General features: G+C 41.7%; 2 protein-coding genes across 4 annotated transcripts; both read left to right on the top strand.

Annotated features, from left to right (window-relative positions):
* Positions 1–300: 300 nt before the first annotated feature.
* eif4h (eukaryotic translation initiation factor 4h) lies at positions 301–10,728 on the top strand. Of its 3 annotated transcripts, XM_058633197.1 has the most exons (8): positions 302–458; positions 5,528–5,709; positions 5,949–6,013; positions 6,218–6,311; positions 6,903–6,998; positions 7,600–7,782; positions 8,370–8,485; positions 10,255–10,728. In XM_058633197.1, exons 1-8 carry the CDS (start codon positions 397–399, stop codon positions 10,258–10,260), a joined length of 804 nt encoding a protein of 267 aa, XP_058489180.1. In that variant the 5' UTR covers positions 302–396; the 3' UTR covers positions 10,261–10,728. The 3 variants fall into 3 exon arrangements, with proteins under 3 accessions (XP_058489179.1, XP_058489181.1, XP_058489180.1); XM_058633196.1 differs by lacking the exon at positions 10,255–10,728 and having other exon boundaries at positions 301–458; positions 8,370–8,530; XM_058633198.1 differs by lacking the exons at positions 6,903–6,998; positions 10,255–10,728 and having other exon boundaries at positions 301–458; positions 8,370–8,530.
* A 799-nt stretch (positions 10,729–11,527) lies between these two features.
* On the top strand, positions 11,528–18,092 carry rffl (ring finger and FYVE-like domain containing E3 ubiquitin protein ligase). The gene is made up of 8 exons (XM_058633195.1): positions 11,528–11,964; positions 12,825–13,006; positions 14,097–14,294; positions 14,944–15,201; positions 15,642–15,846; positions 15,935–15,958; positions 16,171–16,370; positions 16,458–18,092. The coding sequence occupies exons 2-7, from the start codon at positions 12,827–12,829 to the stop codon at positions 16,362–16,364; spliced, it is 1,059 nt and encodes a 352-aa protein (XP_058489178.1). The 5' UTR covers positions 11,528–11,964; positions 12,825–12,826; the 3' UTR covers positions 16,365–16,370; positions 16,458–18,092.
* The last annotated feature ends 1,889 nt before the right edge of the window (positions 18,093–19,981 follow it).

Raw genomic sequence — 19,981 nt, 5'->3', positions numbered from 1 at the left:
TTTTATTTTAATTCAGAAAGGTTACATAATTACAACTTTTAATTAATTTTTAAAATAATTTTTGTTGATTTTTGGAAGACTGGGTGTGGGACAAGTGCAAACATGATATTCAGTTCAATGAGGATGTTTTAAAAGGTACAAAAACTGTTTAAGAACTGTAAAAATTATAACTACAGCATATTTTATTGTTGTGGTTCGTTTAACAATTACATGAACGTGAATAAAAGGATATTAAAGCGACGAAGTTATTTATTAGTCAGTTCCATTTTATGAAGTGAACCATTTAAGAACTTTTACAGCGTGTCAGTTTTCCCGGTCAGGCGCTATGTGGGCACCTAAACCCGCCTCGTGTGTGACGTGTAGGACCTCCTCCTCCTCCGACACACAGCAGCAGTAATGGCGGATTACGATAGCTACGATGATCGAGACCGTGCCTATGGCAGCTTCGGCGGCAATAGGTGAGTCTCCGCTCCGCAGTGTACTTTAACCTCATACGCCGGCTGTGCCGTTGCGGTGTTTGTTGTCGCTGTCTGTCTCCAGCGTGGGTGCAGGGGGTATAGGCCACGATTCCCGACCCGATAGGCGCCTGCTGATTGTTGCGGGCCGGTAGTGAGGGGAGGCCCCGGATGCCGTCTGGGAAACACCGCGGACCGGCGGCTAAGAGGCTAAAAGATAGCCAATAGTTAGCAGGGCGCTAGCTGCGTACAAACCGCAAAACTGACTGAGCCTGGTGGGGTCGCCCACGAAGCTCCGTGGCACAGTACGTAATGTGATCAGTGCGTGGATGAACGGACCATGGCCGGAGTGAGATGGGACGCAGCGGGACAAGAGGCCTCATTCTTGTTGTAGCGGAGCCGCACCTGCAGACAGTCCGCATGGCTCCATCATGTGTCTGCAGCTCCACATTCATCCACGTTGTACCCTGACAAGAGGCATCAATCAGGACCTTTGTTTATTGACGTTTTTTGACGGTGGTCGCATGTAAAGTTAGAGTCTGTGTAGCTTTCTTATTATGTGTTATTCGCTGTGTCTGTGATTGTGGTGATGATGATAATTTACCACTGCAGTTTAAGGTTCACGCCGTTTGATCAGAGCCTGCTGATGATCCTACGACCGCTCATCGTTAACCTGATCATTCCATATTTGTTTTGTGTCATCACGTGTCAGTCATCACTAATCAACAAGCACAATTTTTCTGAATCTCTATCATAACAGCTTCTCTATAATGACATCGTTTGGTGCTTCTCTTACGCACATACAGATATTACCGGGCAGCAGCCCACTGTGTTTACAGCACTACACGTTCATTGCTTAGTAAACCAGTCTCTAACTATGAAGATAATGGTGAAGTAATAGTGACATTTCTGTTATACTTTCATTTGCACCTTAATGACAGTGGAACTAAACATCAACAAACCTTTGTTTGAGGTTTGCTGAAAAACTGATCAATTATTTGGTGGATCATACAACTGTTTCATAGTCCAAATTAGGGCTGTTTTTAAGAACTACTTTCATTATCACTTAATCTCTCAATTTCTTCTATTCATTCATTTTTTTCCTTCTTTTACCTCAAATGACAGAAGCAGAAGGCTGCACATCTTTTAGTCTGGTTCTATTAGAGACTATTAAAAGAGGTCATTGTGTGAACTGTTGGGGTTCCCCTTCTCTACAGTGTAAAGTCCCAGACTCTATGTAAATGAATTAATTGTTTGAATTAAAAATATGGTGAAGGAGCATTAGCATCTAAAATAACAATCATCAAATCACCAGTATTAGCCAAACCTCATACTTTCATGAAATCTGTTTTGATCAATATGAGATTGATAACAATGTGTTGTGATCACATGTTTTGCCATTGCACCCAGCCTAAGTTAAATGGGGAAAGGTTTTTTCTTTGTCGAAGTCAGTGTGAAGGTGCATCTGCAGGTGAACCTAAATATTTGTAGATGTTACACATTTAAGTCAGTGTTAATTGATTTGTTGATAACAACAGTGTGACTTTAGTACAATGTTTATTCACCTACTTGTTCACAAAGTGAACAGTGTGTACGCACACAGAGTAAGTATATTTAACCAAGTATAAACTTCAGCTAGTGTGTGTAAGTTGCCTGTTTTGGACATTTTCTTATGTCTTTAGGTTGAAGCAGTGTTTTGGTTAGGCTGCGCAGATGAATAGAAGTATCATCCTCCGTTTACAACGGGTCAATATTGAAGGAGCAAAGTAACATTTAAGATGCTCAAACCACAGAAACACTGAAAACGTACTCATCCTATATCAAAATAGTTGCTGACGAGTAGATCAATTAGTTGCCTTTTTATTTGATTTGATTTATTGTTGCTATGTGGTAAATCTTTATGTTTTTTATCACAGTAACTGTTACACTGACAGCTAACTTTGGTAGGTGGTATGACGTTACACTGTACTGTGTGTAACTGCAAAGATAAATACTGCAGTAGGGAAAAACCAACTGCAGAGGATGATGATGATGCATCAGCTTCACAGACGGCAAATGACAGGAAATTACCTCTTTTGATAATAAAAGGTTAAACCAAGGGTTTTATGAATCAATATAGTATATTCCAAGCAAAAATATTTTTCTCTTAACCAAGCCCTAGTATGTTTGCTTTTGTAAGTGATCGAGGAAGATGGGAAAAGCCTGAGTTTTAACTACAAATAATGAATGGCCATTGTTGCAATGAAGAAATGTGAAACTGCAGTTAGTAATTGGACTAAACGGAAGAAACGGGGGCAGATGTATTTATTCAATAGACATTTGAATGCTGCAAGAAGTGAACTACAGACAGCAAGATGTCTGAAACTATTAGTGATCAGTCGGTTTGTAGACCTTGATGACCACCCTCTTTTCATGGTGGAAGACTTACTATTTTGTCAGCTAATGACACACATTGTACCACGTTGTGCTCTCAGGATATCCCTACCTGCCCTGTGTGGTGATGTCACCACACACTTTCTTTATAGGCTTGATGCATTGGTGACTAATTTCTACCACAGATTTAGGGACTAGCTCAGTGACTGGATGAAAAATGTGTTGGTGCACAGCATCAACAGTGATTTGCGAAGCTTTTGAAACCATGTTTGGACATTGGGGAATAACAATGGAGAGAGTTCTAATTATCACATTTGGTCCAATATGCCTTCTCAGTCACAGTTTGGTCATGGTTTTTATCTGCAGATGAAGCAGCCACAGGCTGTTCTGTAAAGGCTTAATATACCACGATGATGCCCATGAGTTTGTTTATAAGTTAAACGTTTTGTCAATTTTTGTGATGTACTTTCATGTCTTTGTGCTTCACAAGAAAAATAACTTAAAGAGTTGTGTGTAATATGCTTGTTAGGGCAGAGATTTACAATGTTGAATCATTAGTCTGAGCATGAACTTAAGGTCATATGGCAAAACTTATGTGTTTTTATGTGTGAAATATGAAGTTATTGTAATTTCAAGCTGTGACACTATCACTGGGACAGAGATTTGCTACAGCTGTGTCTAGTTGGAGCGCAGTAATGAGAAATAGAATAAACTTTCCTCTGCATGCCAACCAGGTTAGCTGCATTATTTCTGTGTGTTTTTGTGACTGATGTTCTCTAACAGGCCAATGGTTAACACAAATAGTAGATTCACTTGTCTGTCAAAGAAAAGGCACAACATTTGCATCATCATCTGAATTTAGCACTTGTGATTGGATTGTTGTTAATTACAGTAAACCGATCTTTTTTTTGAACCACACAACTAATAGAAAAACTAAGTGAAAGATCAGTTATGAAAAAAGATTGTTACTGGCAGCCATAGAAGAAGTTAATTGATTAAACCAGTTTGTCGTTTGTGCTGTAAGTAAATCATCAGCCTCACTGGTCATTACTCGGACCTTGACACAGATATGTTGCAAATGTAGCTTGAATTGAGGGATGCACAATATTGGACTTTTAGCTAATATCCGATATGCCGATATATCAGGAGAGCTTGGTATGATACCATTATGTTTATATGCTTTTCCCTGTGCCCAATTGCAGAGGTCATTTAGTCTCTTCTGTAAATAACATGATATTTGTATACTCCTGTCGCAGCAGATATAGATATTCTTTATTGTGCACAATAAAAAAACTAGTTGTAGAGGGCACTAGGCAGCATAGAAGTCAAGGCTCTAGCAGCCTATTCAGCTGTATTTGTCATATCAGTGATCTCGGCCTGTTTGTCGATATCTGATGTGATAATACATTTTAAAGCCATTATCAGCCGATGATGTTGTGCATCCCTAGTGACTGTGCATTAAATTGTATTGTGTGTGTTCACAGAGCAAACACTCCACGATCCACACAGACAACTACAAAAGGAAGGAATTGTTTAATTCAAGAGCCTGAAATTGATCATTTTTATAGAATATTTTGAGTTTACTTAGTTATTTCTATGGTAAACAATACTGGTGTTGTCTTTTACATTACCACCACCTGGTGGACTTGACTGGAAGTGCTTGTTGTAGCAGTATCTGTATTTACACATGGTTATGCTACTTTGCATCACCTTCACTGGTCTTTCACAGTGGTGTAAACAAATACAAGAGCAATCTGCAGGAACCATTTATGGCACTTTTCCATGATTCAGTTCCAGCACTACTTGAATCAACTCTACTCGGTTTGGTATCAGTCACTTCGTTATCCATTACTTCATAGTACCTCCTCAGTGTGGGCGTGGCTGTGCCGTTACGTTGTTTCATATGTGACACAAAAACACAATCTAGTGACTTGTAAAGCGGTTGTTTTTGGTGTACTGAATCAGTTAAAAAGATTTGCTCATCAAATTGTTCTGTACTTCCTAAAGCAAAGTCAGTCAGACACAATCACTGAACTGACATACAGCTCAACGGGTTGTGATTTGTGATGCGGCTCATGATAGCCGGCTTTCAGCAGGGCTATCACTGAATACACCAGACTCCTCTGTTAAATATTGAGATTTCAGACATGTTGCTAAATGTTGGCGATGAAAGCATGTTTTCAGCATGATTTCATGTTTTCAGGATTTTTAACTGCTCTAAGTGACTAAACAGACTCAACTAATTGCCCATAATTTCCTGAATGAAGGACGTTTAAAAAAATAAGAATAGAGTATAGAGTATTATTACAAAATAATTCTCAGTATTGCTGCACCTACTATTAACAGAAATTAAAGTGTGAATGTGAAACTTCACATTCAGTCCCAGCTTGTTCTCAAATTCGTTCTGTTTTCAAGGAGGCACATATCTTAATTTGTTAAAGGGAAGCCATAACAGAGGTGATTTATCCAAGTTCTTAATAAAGACTGCTTAAATTTCAGACTGTTTTTTCTGTTTTTTCCTACCACTGCTATCCACATTTAGATGATGCCATTTCAAATGAGTTATGTTTGACGCTCGGCATATTTTGAAAATATCTGAACATTTGTTCGGGGTGAATACATGTACCATTACACCCCTAAATATGAGGCTCCCATGTTACCGTTTCTCCTCATCCTCTCCGTGTGTCTGCCCCTCTCAGACCCCGTGGTGGTAGTGGCGGCGCCAGGAAGCAGAGAGAGCTGCCAACAGAGCCGCCGTACACAGCATATGTAGGGAACCTGCCACCCTGTGCTGTGCAAGGTGACATCGACGACATCTTCAAAGAACTCAAGATCCGCAGTGTCCGATTGGTCAGAGACAAAGAGACAGACAAGTTCAAAGGTCAGCAGATTTGAAAAGAGACAGGGACAACTTCACAGGCCTCTGGCGTTTTCATTTATGTCTAATTATATCTAAAATCTCATAGTAGTGTGGTAATGGCGCTGCTGACAGTCATGTATTATGAGTTAAAGCTCTAGAGCGGCTCCTTAATGGGCCTTTTTTTTCTTGAACTTGACATTCTCTTGTGGTGTCATCACTGAGAATCAGGTCATGTGATCTCTGTAAATGTTGTCTTTCAGGTTTTTGTTATGTGGAGTTTGATGATTTGGAATCTCTAAAAGAAGCTTTGTTGTATGATGGCGCCGTGAGTATTTCACCTGCATTTTGACTGGGGCTCGGGGTTTCAATAAAGTGAGCGTTCATTTTTACTACAACTTTATCCTCCACATGAGGGTTGCAGGGGACTGGAGCCAGTCCCAGCTGACATAGACATTAACAAAGAAAGCTAACTCTTTGAGAGTTGACGAGAAATATCTTGTGATGTGTAACGTGACCTTTGACCCTGCAGCTCCTTGGTGAGAAGGCACTGAGGGTCGACATCGCAGAGGGGAGGAAGCAAGAACGAGGCGGCTTCAGCTTTAAGAAAGATGAAGGCAGAGGAGGTACGAGCGTTACAGGACGTAGTCACTGAGCATGTGTGTCCAAGTGTGAGACATTTGAATAAGCTTCACCCTTCACCCTTCATCCATTTATCATTTCACTCCCCCACACTACACACACACACACACATACACACAGGTAGGATGAGGTGTTTGGTTTTTCAGTCTGACTGCTTCGTCTCTAACATCTCGTCTCTAATTGACTGGTGGACGATTAACAAGCTCCGCCTCTTCAGTGCTGTGCTTCCAGCTCCTTCCACCTGGAGGTGTCGCTACCTCCTCCTCTGTTTCCTCCTTGCCTTGTTTCCTTTCCTTTTTGTCTACACCCCCTCCTTGCCTTCTATCTGTTCCCCCTCTCCTTGCCCCCCGAGAGAAGACCAGTTCTTGTTTTCTCCTCCCTTCCCCTGTCTCTTCCTTTTCTCTTCCCCATCTCTACCCTTTCCCATCTCTACCCTTTCCCTCCTCATCTTCTCACCTTTTCCTCTCCTCCCTCTTGTCCTCTCCTCCTGTCTCCCCCCTCCTTTTCCTCCTCTTTTGTTTCCTTCCCCTCCCCTCATTCCTCCTCAGCGTTAAAATCCCCCTGTCCCTCTACAGGACGAGGTTTTCGAGGTAGTCGAGGAGGAGGACGTGACTCTCGGGAGGACTTCGACCGACAAGGAGGACGAGAGGGAGGAGAGTTCAGCGGCTCAGGTTGGACAACAGCAGATGGCAGCCGGCCACTCGGAACACTGCTGGCTGGGCTTCAGTCAATCAGACAGCAGAATAATGTCTTTGAACTGAAACTTGGTTCTAGAATGAACATTCTAGAACTTTGAGACAGACCTCAGTGTGCAGCAGGCTGCCTGAAGGACTTACCTGTCAGTTTGATCTGCCGCCACAATGTTAGCATTAGCCCTTAGCTATTAGAAACAGCACCAATAGCTCTGTAGAAACAGCACCAATAGCTCTGTTGACATTAAGAGTGTTTTTTGCCATGTGCTGAGATGAAATCACAGGATTATTAACAAAAACTACACAATGTTTCTGAGTTGATCTTACCTTGTTTAATACAGATGACACACAAACCCTTGCTCATTTGTTTTATAGGTGTCTTGCTTCTTGTTTGTTTTTAAAATCACACAACTGTAACAGGCAGCTGCCTGCTCTGCCATGCCCCCTTTTTCCCTTCATGACTTTCACCTCAACCATCTCATGCTGTGAGTCACCTCCCAGGATCCAGATGCTGCAGGACACTGAGGGCATGTTTTCTCACCCACCTATTTCCTCTGTGTGCACTTGTCTGTCCCTGCAGGTTTTAGAGATGATGACTACGGGCGTGGTCGGGTTGGTGGCAGTCGCCCTGGTGACAGAAGGGGGGGAGCAGCAGCAGGGGGAGCAGCAGCAGCACCAGGAGGAGGAGGTGGAGCAGGAATGGGCCGCTTTAGAGACGGACCCCCACGCGGAGGAAGTACTGACTTCCGGGAACCTTCTGAAGGTGATATCACTTCCTGTTAGCCTTCCTGTCATTCATGTTAAAGGGATAGTTCCAGGATTTCGAAGTGTGGCTGTACGAGGTCCTGGCACATGTCGGTGTGAGTGCCAACTGTTCTGTGTTGGCCCTCTCCACCAGGAACTCTGAGGCTACTTCTTACTGAAAATATGGCTGTCAACCTAGTTTGCCGGGACTCAGGAGCAGCTGATCTACTGCTGTCTCGTTTGGTTTGTGTTACTTGGGTAAATCTGAACAAAGCATTTCAAACACTGGAGTCACAGAGTAACACCTTACAGAGGCAGCTGTAGATCAGCAGCTTCTGTGTGCTGTGAACTTTGGTGTGGCAGAGTAAGCAGCAGAGAGAAAAATGTCAGTCTCTTCAGTTGGAAAAGGCTGTCTAACAGCCAACCTGAGCTGTCCCTTTGATGTTGTTTGTGTCATTAGTCTCAGACATTGGTTAATTTTTATTTATTTGTTGATAGTTTATTGTTTTTATCCTTCTATGTATGGTGTAACGCATCACATTTTCAGCTGTTGCATCAAACCTGAAGCTGCCTCAGTCCTGACATCTCTTGTTGACTTTACCACAGAGGAGCGCGCACAGCGCCCTCGGCTGCAGCTGAAGCCCCGTACTGTCTCTGAGCCGCTCAACCAGGTCGCCAACCCGAACTCTGCCATCTTCGGTGGAGCCAAGCCACGAGAGGAGGTGATCTCGAGACAAACCATAAGAGACTAAAGCCTGCATGGGCTGGGGGAAAGGGGAGGGGCCAGGAGGGAAGGCGGGCGTAGGGGGATGATGGGGGGGGGGGGGGGGACGCAAACAGGGTGAGATTAATATCTGCAGTTAGCATTCCTTCATGTCAGACAGACGGTAAGCGAATGGGCACCGCCCTCCTCTTCCTCCCTCACTTAGTGCTCTTCTTCCTGTTTGATTTCATTTCGAGCAGAATATTTATTCTTAGTCAGAATAAGGACGAAACACTATAAATAACAAAAACCTGTAAACACAAGCAGCTTGTGAATGCATGTCCAACCTTCAGCCCTGCCCCCTCATTGCCGCTTACTGTGATGTCACACCCATTTCATCCAGTAGCTATATCCCCTCCCTCCCTTCTTCCGTCTTTCTCCTCTGGGTGGAAGATCACCCAAAAAATGTCCTCCAGCAAAACGAAGGTGAAAGAAGCTGTAAAATGATTTTTTTTTTTGTATTTTGTAGGCATTTAGCTGAACCACGCCCCCCTCCTGATTGGTTGAGCTTGATTAATATTTGTTCATTTGTGCTTGTTGCCGTGGTGACTCATCAGTCATGTTTTTATTGAGCCTGAGTTTCACCTATTTCAGGGTAAACTGCCCTACTGCTCCCCCAATATTTTCAAAATGCGATGCTGGCGCCTGAAGCTTTATCATGACATCCCAGTAATGCGCCAGTGAAAGCAGGTGACATGAACTGTTAAGTGCTACGTTCAGTGTCTATTGGATCTTCTTCATCGTTTGGTGAACTGTGGTTATATTGCCGAGTTCAGGGGCTGAGGGCAAAACTAAATTCCTAACTAACAGGAAATTATGTCTCAGTGAAAAAGAAAGTGACGGCAAAGAAAAACCTACTGTGATGGAGTCTGACGCACCCTGAATGAAGCACTGTGTCCCATAGCTGTCACTCTTTTGATTGGCTGTCTTTAAGACAAGGCTGTGATTGGATGTCAGTTGTTTGTCATGTTGTTATAGAGCCCAAACTGTCCTGTCCAATCTGATAAAGTCTGTTCACACTGAAGGAAGTTTTGTTTTGGTCCACCCTGAGAAAGTCAAGAGACATGGAAGAAATAAAGGAAATGGCACGTTTTTATTTGAGCCGTTTCCTTGACAATGTGTGTCATCCGTGAACATAACAGCCACAAACATAAATATAGATGTCACATTTTCCCCCTGCGTTGTGAATTATCTTCACAGCCATGTTGCCACAGTTTTCCTGAATAAAAACCACTATTGGACTTATATTCCTCAAATACTTTTTTGTTTCAAGTGACAAATTGGGGTATTTGAAGTGTGGTTGGAGAAACTGTACAAGTGTTTTGTCCTTCTATTCCCCAATAGTCTTCTTTCAGATCCATGTTGTCCCCTCATCCTTTTTCTGTTCAGTTTGCTGAAAAGAAAGGGTCTTGCATTTTCACTTGTCCTTCAACTTAAATTCTCCACATTTTCATTAGTGCAAAGGTTTGACATAAATGTATGTGTGTTTATTTATATATATGTTTATGTATATATATATATAAACATATATATATGTATTTATATTAGTGGTAAGGAACATCAGAATAGAAAATGAGGGAAAATGTAGAAAAGTAAAATGGTATGAAAAATGTTTATATTTCCTGAATCTTTTTAATTTACTTTTGTCCCATTGGTTTTTGCTCCCATTTCTTCACCTTTTTGTTTCCAACTCTCCGCTCTTCTTCCTCCATCTGTCTTTGTTCACAGCACTGAGACACTTAAACACCCGACACTCTCCCGGCCAGATGATGGTGATACAACAGAAAAGAAGAAGTTTTGATTTTTTTTTTCATGCTCTCTTTCCTTCAGTGTGGATTATGTGGAGAAAATTCAGCTAAAGTGATGAAAATGTTTGAATGAACTTCAAAGCAAAAAATAATAATTGTACAAAGTTGTTGTTTTTGGTTCTAGTTTCCTGTAGTTTTCATCTTTAACCTATAGGGGGACTGTGGCCCGACACTGGGATCTGTCTGAATGTGAATCAGAATCATGTCTGGGTCTGTAGTCGATTTAAAGCTTCAGTGTTATGGGTCTGCATCGCTATGACAACAGTTAAACATTATGTTTATGTACCAGAATTCTCACCCGGAAACATTTTCTTATTGTACCATAGAAGAAAAACAAACAGCTGTTTTAACTTCCCCCCAACAATGTTTATGGCAATAAAACTGTATGATCGTCCAGTGTCCACAAAATGTGTTTAATTGCAGGGGGGTTTCAGGGTTGGTTTTTTTCTTCAGCTAATAATACAAACAAAGAAGCTTGTTCTGTTAGCCCAGTCAATTTATTTTTATGTGACAACATATGAAGGTGTTTTCTGTTCACCTACAGTTATTCTCAAACTCTGGGTTCAATTTAAAAATTAAAACTAACAAACATAAATAAAATATTAGTATTTTAGTTACTTTTCTACAGTAATATTTGTGAATGTATGAAAGGAGGCCCCTTGTACTTACCCCACCACAAATGTATCCTCTATCTTTAGCTGTATGTAGAATGGAAGAATCTCAGACTGGCTCATGAGAGGGCCCTTCGTGTTCTTGAGTCCCTTGAAAGCCCACTGTAGTTTCCTTAGATATATTGAATGGTACCATCCATCGTCTACCACTTTATTCTCAACATGAGGGTTGCAGGGCCAGCACGTAGAGATAAAACCATGCAAACTCCATGCAAAAATGCAATTTTACTGACTTGACTGGGTCTCAAACCTGGATCTTTTTGCTGCAGGGCAACAGCACTAACCACTGTCGATTGAGTGGTAAGGCAAATGTGCATCAGATGTCTGCTATGTGCAGTTTGACCACTAGGTGCTACTAAATCTTACAGTGGAAATTTGAAATGTAACTCAAAATATTACAACATTTCAACAAAAATATATTAAGAACTTTTGCTACTGGAGTAGAATATGTGTCATCTGCAATTGTCGTGGTTTCACAGTCCTGATCTGATGTAGTTTTAGTCTCTTCAAGTTGTGAAACTAGCTTTTATTTTGGAGCTTTCCGTTGTGGATGACCAGTATAGGGAGACATAACCGTGTGTAGACAATTATATGTATCTCCATAGGACACTGAACTTGTCAGGACCAACTTTTTTGTGACCATGGGGTAAAGAGGACCCCTTATCTGTGTGTGTGTTCCAATTCATTGTCCAATAGCTTCGCATACCTGTGCGTGCGTGCGCGTGTGTGTGTGTGTTTGTGTTTTAACACTTCCTGGTTCACCACTCTACCGATCTTAACTTCACTGTGACTCCAGTGTCTGTACGTTTCTCCAATTTGAGAAAAAACTGCTTGCAAATGCTGGTTAACATGCTGGTTAACCGGCCAGGACCTTTAACCCGCTAGTTAGTGTGTTTTGACTAGCATCGCCTTAGTGGTGAGTTAGCCGACTGCTAGCCGGAGGAGCACTGTAAGCACAGGTAAGACGCTTCGTTGTGTTGTTTATCGAGTTGGTGGCTCGTCAGTTAACCTCTAATGTAGTTAGTTCAACCCGACGGAACTTTGGCTATTGTTCTTTACTTTTTGAGTTTGTGTTTATTAGTTTCTGTAAACTTACGTTTGATGTTAGCTTAGCCTGTCGTCTGTTAGCAGCCCAGGATAATTCGAACACCAAACTCCATTAACATTTTACTGAATTTTAGGTCACTGTGTTCAGCGGTAATCTGACACTACTGCTGAAAGTTAACGTATTCTTTCTTACGTAGAACACATTAACCACATTGCCATTCTGTCAACACTTCACACATAATAGTGCATAATGTAACAATTGTATTTAAGGTAGACTTAAGTCAACAGTTGTGGCGCTTCCACCACGGTATTCATCAAACCGGTTGTTATGGCCTGTTGTTTTATGAACCTCTCGGTTCATAAAAGTGTATGGCTAAAATATGTTATGCCAACAAGGTAATGTAATCTGGTAATTTTCCGTTCAAATGTCAAAATATGGGAAAGAAAGTGAAACTTGTTGGATCTGCCGTTTGGTCCTCATATGGATATTAACACCCTTCCTGCTTCGTCATTCACATAATAACAGGAACACAAATACCAGTTTTAACCATTAAAATGCGTAGGTCTACAGTCTTTTATACAGTGACACAATATTTTATTAAAGACATTCAAAACAACAAAAAGCACATTTTAACTCTGAAATTGCATATTTTGAGTGCTGAAGCTTGAAACGTATGTCTGTAAGTGACATACTTCATTTAAGAAAAATATAGATTAATTGCTGATTATCAAGTGTGTCACTCTGCTTGGATGCTTTTTCTGTGACGGGCAGGTATGTGGGCTTCCTGTTGTAATGGGCTGTGTATGGACTCGGCTGATGTTGAACAGACTGGTGAAAGTGAGTGGCGGCGCAATCAATCCTACACCAACTCTGCCTTCAACAGGCAGCCCTCTTCTCCACTTGAACATTCCTGTAAGACGTGTGGGGGGTGCCTCGACACACCTGCCAAGAAGGTAACCACTGACCATCAGATCTCCACCTGTCTGCGGGGGTCAAAGTTCACTCTCTGCTACTGACCAGAGTCATTATGCAGTGCGTTTACAATCTTTATCAATAAATCTTTTAGGAGACATACTGTTGTCTGTTGCACACACACATGCATTGTTCTGACTTTGGTCACATGATCAAGGTGGAGGAAATTCCCTTTGTGTTTCTCCAAAGCCATCAGACAGCTGGGCCCTCATTTACAACAGGTTAACAGGTAAAACGTGCATAAGCGTCTTTTACCACAAACATCGGAATATATATATGTGTATATATGTATATGTGTGTGTGTGTTTATATATGTGTGTATATATATGTGTATATATATATATATATATACGCTTGCTCTTTGCTCCCGACACAGCATCTGAAGTAATCACTGTGTTGTCCTGCAGAGGGCGCAGTGAGTGCAGCTTGGCCTTAGTTAACACCATACTGATATAGTGTAACTATACTGAGTGTCACACGGAGAGAGTTGTGTGGAGCTGATGGGCTTAATCAGCATTGTGTGAATTAATTTGCCAGTGGAATTGAATGCTGCAGACATTTCTTTATATTTAAATATTACACACTACAGCTTTAAGTGAATTGTGGGATGAATTCTGTTTTAACTCAGTTTTTGATGTAGAAGCATGTAGGTTTATATCACATTAATTGCATAAAACTTTTCATTTGCAGGTTTTTTAAGTTCATACATGTATATGGGGGAGATTTACTTTCAAATGGAAAGTGCATTATAAATAAAATCTGTAATTTATGAATATTGTCAATCACAACACAATGTATGGAAAATGACACCATTACATATAGTTACAGTTTCATTGTACAGTTTATGTCACATTAAACAAGGGTTGAGGTGCAGTGGAGAGGCAGTCAGCTCAGCTGTAGTTGATCTGTCTGGATCACAGCATTTTATATTTGTAAAACACATCTATGAATCTTTATTGTAAGTTCAACAAAATGAAAGTGGTAGGAAACATTTACTCAAGCTATTTGAATCAGTGAGAAGACCATCCCGTTGAAACATCACATCTGACTCCCCACCTTTTTGTCTCTCAGCATGTGTGTGTGGATTGTAAGAAGAACTTCTGCAGTCGCTGCTCTGCCCAGCTCGAGCTCCGGCCCCGCCTCTGCCACACCTGCCAGCGTTTCTATGGCAACCTGTTGGAGCGAGCAGAGCTCATGAAGCTCAAAGTAAAGGAGCTAAGAGACTACTTGCATCTGCATGAGGTCTCCACCCACCTGTGCAGGGAGAAGGTGAGGTCCTTTTTATCTGTTTGCTCAAATCATCTCTAATGTAAAGCCAAAATTCACAGATTATGTGCTCCCACTGTACAGTCTCATCATCAAACTACAATCCGAGTGATCACTGTTGTGCTGTTTACAGTTGTCCTAAAAGATTCATTTTGAAAGCTCCCAGAAAACAAGCGAAATGTCTAACAAGGCAGGAGTGGGCTGCCTTGTTTATGTGTGCTATTTAGTGTGCCGGAACCTCAAAGAAGAGGTGCTCAGTCTTCTGTATGTCAATGTCTCGCTCCCTCTCCCACACACAATATCCTGGCCTCCAGACTTATCATTCTACATTTTGTCGCCATGATTTTCAGATGCTCTGTTGGCAGTTGTAGTGAGATAAAAGTCATGACTATGCTTCAGCTGTGTCAGAGGCTGGTAGTGGCTGACCTAAATTTGTATGTATGTCAGAAATTCCATCTGACCATCCAGTGGCCAAACAGATGACTGGTCCTCGCTCCCCCCTCTTTACTTCGCAAAAATGAATGCCCAGTGATTCTGAAATTCAGTAAAATGAGTCAGGCCAACTCAAAGTTGGGTAAATTAACAGGCTTAAAATGTACAGCGTATGCTCAGGTTTACCTGACAGTACTTGCCTGTGTTTCTTGTTCCTCAGGAGGAGTTGGTGGAGCTGGTCATTAGTCAGCAGTCATCACCAGCCAGTGAATCCCCCCCGGACACTCTGACCCCTGACCTTCCGACAGTGACCACTGATCAACCGGACATCTCCACCTTGAACCCTGACCCACCTACACCCACCTTGAATGTGACCTCTGACCCTCCACCTACACAGCCTGACTCCCTGCCCCCTCCCTCAGAGACAACTCCCTCAGAGACCCTTGCTAGTGAGCAGGATGCTCAGGAAGATGACCAGGTAAAAACAGAATTCTGGTCTATTCACACTGAACGCGACACAAATGCTTGCGAGGACATGGAATTTGAGAGACATGGGGCCGTTGCCGTTTGTGTGCACCTTTAGCGAGTGAGATCAGGCGACGAAGGAGAGGGTGAGGCTGAACGTTACTGAGTTAGTTGGAATAGCAATAGCAATAGCAAGGTGACCTCTGAAAATATGTATGACACTTATCAGTGCAATAGCTGTCGTTGGTTGTCAGTAGTCTGTTAGTGCTAGGATGATGCTAGGATGATGCGTGAGTAAATACAAATAATCCAGAGACCACAACCCCATGATTAACACGACTTATACAGTATGGTCTTGTGGTCATTATGAATGTATCTTTATACATCTGCAATCCTCAAGCAAGTCCTCAAAAGCAGACCTGGATCTCTGATTATGTTGTATCCCCAATTCAGGCCTCAGACAGTGAGGAGCTCTCTGTACCAGGTCGCAGGGCATCTTTGTCTGACCTGAGCTGCATGGACGACATTGAGGCGCTCAGCGTCCGTCAGCTGAAGGAAATCCTTGCTAGGAACTTTGTGAACTACAAGGGCTGCTGTGAGAAGTGGGAGCTGATGGAGCGAGTGACCCGGTTATACCAGGATCACCTGAACCTTCGGGGTGAGAATTGACATGGAAACAAGCCATTACACCATTACATTCCACCTGTTAACCCTCTCGTTTTAATGGTTTGCTTTGTGTTTTTCAGCTGCGAATGCCATCAACGCCTCAGGTCAGTATCCCATTTCCTCTCTAACAATATGTGACATTGTTTTGAAAGAAAATGAGTTTGTGAGTTCATACTCATTGAAACTATTGAGCCTTGTCTGAGGACTCTGAGACGCTGTGTTGGAAGATAATTATGTTTGTTCATGTATTGAATTCATTTATGTGTGAAAATTGTACCTGATGTTGCTGGATCTTTGTCTCAATGTGTCCCTGTAGAGTCCGGTGGGGGAAGCAGTGATGCCCCAAGCCCGGAAGAAAACCTCTGTAAGATTTGTATGGACTCCCCCATTGACTGTGTTCTGCTGGAATGTGGTCACATGATCACCTGCACCAAGTGCGGAAAGAGGATGAGCGAATGTCCCATCTGCCGCCAGTATGTTGTCCGAGCTGTCCATGTCTTCAGGTCCTGAACACAGGTAAAACAGAGCCAGTGTCTCTCTAAGCAGCTGGTTATTTACTGTTCACAAAGAAGACATATTACTATTCTCTCCGTCTCTCTGTAGGACAAGAAACTCGTCTTCTTTAAGGGATCGTCTACAAACAGAAGCTTTTATTTTGGGATTTGTATTTTTGTAGTGTAAATATGTAGAAGAAGTGACCTCATGTGACCTGCTGGTCGGACACAGACGTGGATGATCTCATCTACTAATCAAGAACCAGGAAAAGTCAGAACCAAAGAGTAAAATGGCTTTACCTTTTAAAGGTGTGTGGGGGAGTCTTAACAATACAGAGTGTGAAAGAGTGCAGAAATGTCACTGACTCAGCAAACACATCGCTGACTCAGAAGGACCCCCACTCAAATAAAGCCTCAGGTGAGCACAATGCAGCCTTTCAACCCCCCTCAGATGTGGTCCTGCGGACAAACCTGTTCCTCCATCAAGCTTCCATCAAGGACTATGTAGCACAGTTTCTACTCACATCTATTAAAATGAAACAGTTTTTTCAGGGATCTGTGGGAATTTTTTTGTTTATTTTAGTCAGAGTTCTTGCAGGGCAATAACAATTAAACTTTTACTTTTAAACTGATGTTATTAATGGGCAGTACAACGCTTTTCCAGGAAACAACACTAATATGGCTCCAATTTAAAAGACAACTAGGAGAAGTAAATCAGAGCTGAGAGCAAAGGATTACCCGTCATGTTGAACTAAAGCGCTATAGAAACAGCAGGGGCCCCAGTGCGCTTCCCTATGGGAATCCACCAGCAGAACATAAACATCAGCACTGGTGCTCTTTTGATTTGAAGTTGCCTTTGTATTTGCACTAATCTGCTAGATTTAAGTTTCTCTAGATTTTATCCGATTTGTTGTGGTCAAAGTTTTACTGATTTGTTGAGGTTGAAGAAAAATGACACAGGACGTGTGTGTTGTTTGTGTATGTGTGTGTGTGCGGTTATTCCTTAACTCTGTATGCTGTGTATGTGTTTGGTTCCTTTCCAACCCGTGGCTACATTAAGATTACCTTCGACATTGTTCAAATCGGATTGATTGCAGATCAGATTTGACAGTTCATATTCACAATTATGATTCAATTGTCTTGTATGCGAATGCAACTGCCCTCTTGAACTGCACACGCGTCATCGTCAACAGACAATGGGATTTTTATGTCTATTTGATATTTGAGCAGCAAGAAGGTGCGATGTTGGTGCCAGTCAGAGACGACAATTCCCAGCACATTTATACAGGCAAAAAGGCACATGAATTCTGATATGACCATTTTTATTTGTCGCATGGCCACATACTGGATAGATGTCTGATCTAGAATGACATACTGAATACAAATTAAAGTCAGACACCAGGGGGGAAAAAAACAGATGGGAATCACTTCAACCTGGTAACTTGAATGTAGCCGTTGATCTGTGACTTTGTGCCTTTTAGTTGTAAGACAGGACAATTGTAACATATCAGTATGATCGGTTTCCTCTTTCCTCACTCATGTAGAGGTCCCAGCCTTTATATGTCAACATTTTGAGCCTAGTTTTGTTCATTGTTCACATTTATGTACCGGAAATAATTAGAAGATGTTCAATTTACAATTTTAAATGTTCATTTTTGGAAAAGGAAATTGTGTTTGACAGTTTATAAACTGAGAAAGTTGACCTGAAGTAACTGATTCATTAAAATGCACTTTTCTTTGTTCAGTATTAGTGAAGTCACTTCTGTCCCTAAGGGAAATGCCCTACTTTCCTTTTCTAAACTAATAATTAGTATCACTAGCTGCCACCACTGACACCCACTGAAGTGGAAGCTCACATCTTGGTACCCAATCCTTTTTACATCTGTAAGACAGCTAACATGTTAACATGCATTCATTACTCTTTCCCATTTTTTCTCTGTGGAATTTCCCTCTGTTGATTATTATCTTTACCAAGCAGTTCTTGTTTGGCCCTCTCAGGTGTTCTCTGGACTCCACTCTCATCCTCTGACTTGAACTCTGGATCACTTACTGAGCATGAAGGGCTGCCCAACTGTGATGTTTTCTGATTGACTGAGGCTTGGTCTAATGGATCTTTAAGATCATTAACCACAAACATGGCAAGCATTTTAGTAAGCATCTAGCTCTATCAGGATCTAGTCCCAGGTTTGTTTTAAACGCCAAGTGAGTCCACTTCTGCCTTCTCAGTCTCAATCTGTGGAGTCCTCCCCCATGGAGAATCATTTTGTTTCCTCTGCCTTTATCAGTGGAAAGTGCCCCCATCTAATATTATTTTCAGAAAGTGGCCCCTTTTTTTGCCTTTTCATACTGTGAAAGGCACTGACAGACATGCTTTCTTTGTGTCATCAAGCTGTGTAAGCTGTGAAGCTGGTGAAACCAAGCCTTTTATGAAAGAATCTAGTCTGTCTCTGTGTATTTCCATCAGGATCTACTCCAAGTTTACTTAGAATACCAAGTTCGTAAAATTCTGCTTTTTCAGTCTCGATCTGTGGTGCCTTCAGTGGAGTGCTCCTCCGGTAAGTATTATCTTTAGTAAATGGTTCCCATTTTGCCTTCTCAGTCATTCCCTGCTATGTACTAATATTGACTGAACTAGGGTTTGAGTCAGACAATGAATGTTTAATTCACGCAGATATTGTTCAGATTTTTATGTTTTCATGTCCTTCAAATGACCTGACAGTGATGTTTTCTTACTGTTTAAGTTGATGGATGCATATTTGAGATCAACAGCTTTGCCTCAAACAAACTCTTAAAGTAAGCATCTCTTTTTGTCATAATGTGAATCAACAGGTTCACTCAAAACACAATCAGGAAGTTCCTGTTCGGCCCTCTCATCCTCTAGGTCATCCTCTAGTAACGGCGCTAAATGTCTTCATCTTAATGAGTAGAATAAACAATACTGATGTTGTTTTACAGGTAGAAAATGCAGTGTCAATGATAAGGTGGTGGTGATGGTGATTTTACAGCAGTCTGCATCCACATCTGAAACCCGCATTTACACTGATTAACTCTGTGCTTTGCTGCTTACCTGAAAATGGTTAGTTTGAATGCATGAAACCTTGGCAGCCCTTGTTCTTCCGCACCGGTTGAAAGAGAGTCATGTGATCATAGTGTATTTACATTCTTTGCAGAAGGAAGCACAAGTTGCATTGACGTGGAAATACCCATCTGATCTGTCCACTCAGATTGTACGGCACAAATGCAAATATTTGTATCTGATTTATTTCCACATATGAATGTGGCCTGAAACTGATCTGACGATATCTGAATCCATGTGCTTCTTTCCTTACACTGTCACTCTCATATCTGATTTGTTCCACATGGGAGGAAAACATCCAAAAAACAAACACTGTGCAGTGAAAATGCAGCCTAAAAGGTGTGATGCTGCCCTCCACTGTTTGAAGTTGTTTATCTGCAGTTGAGTTTGAATACCTTCACTTTCTTCTCAACCCACTACTTATGTATATGCAGAACAAAATCCCAGATAATGGTTTTTGCACATTGTGCTGATAACAATCTAGCTGGTCTTCTCCAGTTTGATATGTAGGGTCTCAACTCTCTTCTGGTCCATCACAGATGACTTCAGGCCCAGAG

This window comes from Solea solea, chromosome 7 (genome assembly GCF_958295425.1).
Source record: "Solea solea chromosome 7, fSolSol10.1, whole genome shotgun sequence".
In the NCBI taxonomy this organism is placed as follows: domain Eukaryota; kingdom Metazoa; phylum Chordata; class Actinopteri; order Pleuronectiformes; family Soleidae; genus Solea; species Solea solea.
The sequence above is the reverse complement of the archived record's forward strand: the minus strand, read 5'-3'. Positions and strand labels throughout refer to the sequence as shown.